Source organism: Tachysurus vachellii, chromosome 11, assembly GCF_030014155.1.
Source record: "Tachysurus vachellii isolate PV-2020 chromosome 11, HZAU_Pvac_v1, whole genome shotgun sequence".
Classification (NCBI taxonomy): domain Eukaryota; kingdom Metazoa; phylum Chordata; class Actinopteri; order Siluriformes; family Bagridae; genus Tachysurus; species Tachysurus vachellii.
The window spans coordinates 18,784,670-18,789,669 of record NC_083470.1 but is presented as its reverse complement, the minus strand read 5'-3'; the positions used below and the strand labels follow the sequence as shown (position 1 = coordinate 18,789,669).

General features: G+C 41.2%; 2 protein-coding genes across 2 annotated transcripts in view; one reads left to right on the top strand and one right to left on the bottom strand.

Moving 5' to 3' along the window:
* The window catches only part of cacna2d3a (calcium channel, voltage-dependent, alpha 2/delta subunit 3a), a 210,801-nt gene that overhangs the window by 162,623 nt on the left and 43,178 nt on the right, over nucleotides 1-5,000 (top strand). The window lies entirely within an intron of this gene.
* The window catches only part of LOC132853794 (leucine-rich repeat and transmembrane domain-containing protein 1), a 13,862-nt gene that overhangs the window by 2,244 nt on the left and 6,618 nt on the right, over nucleotides 1-5,000 (bottom strand). The window contains exon 3 of the mRNA XM_060881759.1: nucleotides 1-1,668. This exon is cut by the window's left edge and continues 2,244 nt beyond it. Coding sequence (XP_060737742.1) covers nucleotides 1,208-1,668 — 461 coding nt within the window. The 3' untranslated portion in view covers nucleotides 1-1,207. The remainder of the gene's footprint in view (nucleotides 1,669-5,000) is intronic.

The following is a 5,000-nucleotide window of genomic DNA, read 5'->3' as shown; positions in this document are numbered from 1 at the left end:
CCAGTGATTTATGAAAGAGCTGTTTAAGGTGCTGTCTTCATTTCCTGGCAGAGTCATTCAGGGATTATTGTGTATGGTCTCCTTCAGAAAGACATACACAGATACATGCTTTGATTTTGCCCTCATCTATCTACAAAGCTCTATTTCAGCTGTAGTTCCACTGAACCTCTATCAATTTCTGGTGATGCGTTAGCTTGAAGTGCTCTCAGGAAAGGCTTCTAAGTCGATACCGCCGGTGAATCGAGGCGGGGTATACTGTAACAGCGGATTTCGAAACGTGACAAGAATGGAATGAGGAAAGATCTGAGGAATGGAAGAAACTGTGCTATTTTGAAAACGTGATCTTCAGGTTCTTCTTTTTTTCTACTTTATCATCCTCCTCGCAGTGGAGGCAGGCAAAATGTAGCCAATTATTGGCAGATTTTCATTTATTTATTTATTTATTTATTTATTTTGCTCAGTTTTTCTTTTATTCCACATGGTAATGAATAGCAGGGAGATTTTGCAACCTCATTATTATACAAAAGGGGATTCAGTGATATACATTAGTCGATTTCCCAGAGAGTCTTCAGTGCCATCAATAGATTTCCTAGACTTGCAAATGAAAAACAAAACAAAACTATGTTTTAGATTTTATTTGCATTTACTTTAATTATTATTTCAATATTTTTACGAGATGGGGATGAGACTGATTGGAGTTAGAGGTAGTTTGTTTCTCTGTTAGTGTGAACGGAAGATTTGAGGCGTTTTCTTTTTTTTCTTTTCATTTTCATTAAGGATGCCAATATTATTTACATTTTTGACTGTACTGTGGCTATACTGCATTACAGAACACGTCTCTTCTCTCCTGTTCGACTTCTTCTTTAGAGAGGACAGTGTATGGAATGAGCGATACAATAGATGACAGAAAGCAGAAATCAAGTTTGAGTCCGTCTGAGAAGATATCGCAATAGTTGTGATAAACTCTATGCATGAACAAGATCCCTAAGCATGTGTATAGCTCTATCTTACAATTTTTAAAGAGTTTGCCATGCAAGAGGCTTGGCTATGTAATATCCCTGGGTGAGGTATGAGTATTATTGCATCTCTTTCTATCTTGTTCTTTCTCTCTCTCTCTCTCTCTCTCTCTCTCTCTCTCTCTCTCTCTTTCACACTCTCTCTCTCGCGCTCTCTCTTTCTTTCTCTCTCTGTGCCATAATACTCCTTTTCATGCTATGGCATTTTCCAGCAGCTCTTTCCCCCCTCCTTTGTCCGTTTTCTCTTTCTCAATCCTTCCTGCCTCCTCTTCCTGCTTCTTTAGCTCCCGCTGGTATTTCGCCATGATAGCAGCATAGGCACACCCGTACACAGCAGCAGCCAGCATCATGAGTAACACAATTCCACACACAATGCCAGTGATGATCACTGTAGCTATGGCGTGGCGCAGGTTAATGGGTCGTGCTTTCTGCTTGGGTTCACACTCCGGTTCCTGATCAACCGGAGCATCCAGGCTCGGGTACGGGACACCTCGAAGCAACCGCTGCTGTTTCTCCATGTGCTGGATGTTGGCAAACAAGTAACTGTAGCTGGTGCTCATGCAGGTGTGGAAGAGCTCATAGGGAACGTGGCGGAGGTCACGATCACGCATTGAGTGCGGCTCATGGCACGGAACTCCGTCCACCACGCCACCTGGAGGAGATAGGAAGATGAGAATCAAACTGCATTGTGTGTTTTGGAAATAAATCTCTCCTGATTTTAATCTCCTGGTGATTATTATTCATTATATAAAACAAATATATTCTAGGATGCACTGACTGACAAGGGTTAAACTAACGGCTTCACGAGGTACAATCTTATTGTACAATGTAACAAACACGCTAAGTTCCTTTTGTACAATAGAACTAAAACAAATACAAAGCCAACAAAGTCCCATTTTGTACTTGTTTTCTAGATTCACGTCTTGTGCTAAGTGGCAAAAATAGATTTGATGTGTGAAATTGTGTGTAAGTGACAGCTGATTCACTGCATGCCATATGTAGCTGGTTGATCTTAACAGCACAATTCGATATTTAAGATACCTTATTGCCACAGCACTACATTGCGTGATCTATGTACAAAATCTTTGTACACCGTGACAATGATTAATCAATAATTGTTCCCTTGTGCAGAAACAGCACCATAAATTACCAGTGCAAAACAAGACAATAGATATCTTGCCACATATTTGATGTTTGGCACAGGATTTATGCAGGATGCCCTTCCTGATGCAACCCTCCCATTTTATCCAGGTTTAGGACCAGCACTGAGAGGATGGTAGCCTCATAAAACCTGTGAATATTTGTAGGACCCATCATTATGGGCTGTGCCTATTCTCTTATGCACAGAGAGAATTCTGGTACCTGTAGAAAGGACAGACTTAAAGGTTAATATCTTGGCAACAGTTTGAGCTATCGACATGCCGTTTTTTGCCATGTGCACTGGAATCTCTTCTTGCGGAGAATAAACAAAGGGAACGAAAAACTTTATAATAATTTTCAGGAAACTCCCATCCCATCAACAAAAATACATGTAGATACTTAGGTTCAGCTTGACCCATTGAGATTTGAGCTGGGGCGGCTACGTCAATAGAGGTCTGATTGTTTACAGAGACTATTCCATAGGCAACAGCCTTGGAGTAAGGTAGAGTAAGGAATTTGCTGACATACGCTTAACCCCTGGGGACCCAACCCAGTAGAAGCTTGATGGCTTCCCGAAGGATTCCATTTTCAAATTTGTAAGGAAGTCTTCCTTTGGATTGCTACCCAGTCAGGGTCATCTGGAGGTGGTGCTTTGCATGTCGTTCTCTGGTCCTCTGGTTTAGCTAGAAAAGTGGAATGAACTGAGCATCTCCTAGCTGTGTTAACGAAGAGGTGCTCGGCTATTAGCCTGCCGGTCTTCCTGGATAGATGCGATGCAGCCACTGGACCTGTTTGCAAACCCTGTTCGTTTGACTCGGCAAAGGTTGCAGTGTTAACGAGAGTCATCCTTGATGGGACAAGTTAAAGTATCCAGCCTCCCTTGGTCCACTAGGAAAGCATGCATGGCAGTGATATGAGACTTTAGTGTCGGTCAGATCCCTAATCGGGAATTGAACCTGCTGCTTCTTGCTGCTGGACAACAATGGAACAAGACAATGCATCTATGAAATTGGTATGAAATGGCGGACAAGAGAACCTATGCATACAATCCACGTGTCGTTTTCCAATGTCCCATGTAGCATTGTTTGAATTATGGGATTGACATTATTTTCTCTCATCGCCACAACCAGGGTTTGATTCCTGTGCAGGGAACCACAAAAACCACTAAAAGGTTTGCTCTCAGTCACAGTCCCAACACAGAAAAAATTATAGGCTTACTCCCAAACACTCCCTCACTCTCTCACTTATTTTCTACCGCATATCCGAACTACCTCGGGTCACGGGGAGCCTGTGCCTATCTCAGGCGTCATCGGGCATCAAGGCAGGATATACACTGGACGGACTGCCAAACCATCGCAGGGCACACACACACTCTCATTCACTGACACAATCACACACTACGGACAATTTTCCAGAGATGCCAATCAACCTACCATGCATGTCTTTGGACCGGGGGAGGAAACCGGAGTACCCGGAGGAAACCCCCGAGGCACGGGGAGAACATGCAAACTCCACACACACAAGGTGGAGGTGGGAATCAAACCCCCAACCCTGGAGGTGTGAGGCGAATGTGCTAACGACTAAGCCACCGTGCCCCCCTACTCCCAAACAAGGAACAACCAAAGTACAACAATACAGAAGTATCTTCCGTTAAGACGTAAACAAACCTTTAATCACGGTTTCATACTTTCATAGCCATGCAATCATAGCAAGATACAAACTCACACTCTGACAGAGCTTATCAAAGGTGATCAGATGATCAGATCAACACATACATCCCTTAATTAATAGTAAATGCAGCCACAAACAGCATCAAGTTGTTCTTGAGCTTCATAATGGCATATTAACATGTTCCTGTCTGAGCAACAAATAGTATTCCTTTTTACGGCATGTGAATCACAGCACCTACCGTAAGAACGAGCCAGTCAACCATGTCATTATTGTACTTATAATCATTTTTACAGCAGTGCCCCCAGAAAAAAGGTTATAATTGAGAAAATGTGAGAAAAGAAGCAAAAAATTATATAATGCTAGTCATAATATCTAGGTAATATAAAAAGTCATCATTTTAAAGTGAAGAGAATTTGAGAACTGGATATACTGAGGGACTGAAGAGTGAAGCAAAAAACAAAGCAAAACAATACAAAATATAACATTATGGCATTTAAATTTCATGGCATCATGAAATTTGAGTAATTATTTCATGTTTCTCAATGTAGTCAGAAATCTTGATTTCTTGTTCTGTGCAGGGAAGTCCTGGAAATATTTCATTTGTAATAGGATTACAGATTATATCTTGTAGCTCCATCTGGCTGTGTGCACATAGCCTCCTCTTTGTTCACGCTACAGTTTGAACGCTACAGTGCCGAGACAAGCCTTTTTTCCATACTACTATTTGCTAAAATGAACAGCAGCAGGCCCCTGATGCTTTGCCGATTTAGCTTTTTTGTTTTACTCATGCCAGGGTTTGATGATTTGTCCCGATCGGCTACATCAAACTTTTAGCCTCTTTCATTCTTCTAAACTCGCCAGTAATTATGGCAAATTGAGAGAAAATTGAGAAATGAAAAGAATTCAATACAAAGATTAGACAGGGAAATCAGGAAGGGTAGATATGACAGAGGGTTGATTATTTGAGAGAATGTATCGAGGCAGTGATAATGAGATAAGAAAAGAAAATTCCCTGCATGAATTCTGAAGAAAATGGAGCATTAAAAGACACAGTGAAAAAATGTATACATGATTCAGCCTTTAAAATTTACAGGATAAACTATATACACTTTATACTATATTGTATATTTACAGATACACACACACTGAAGGTGGGATTTAAGAAGGAATTAA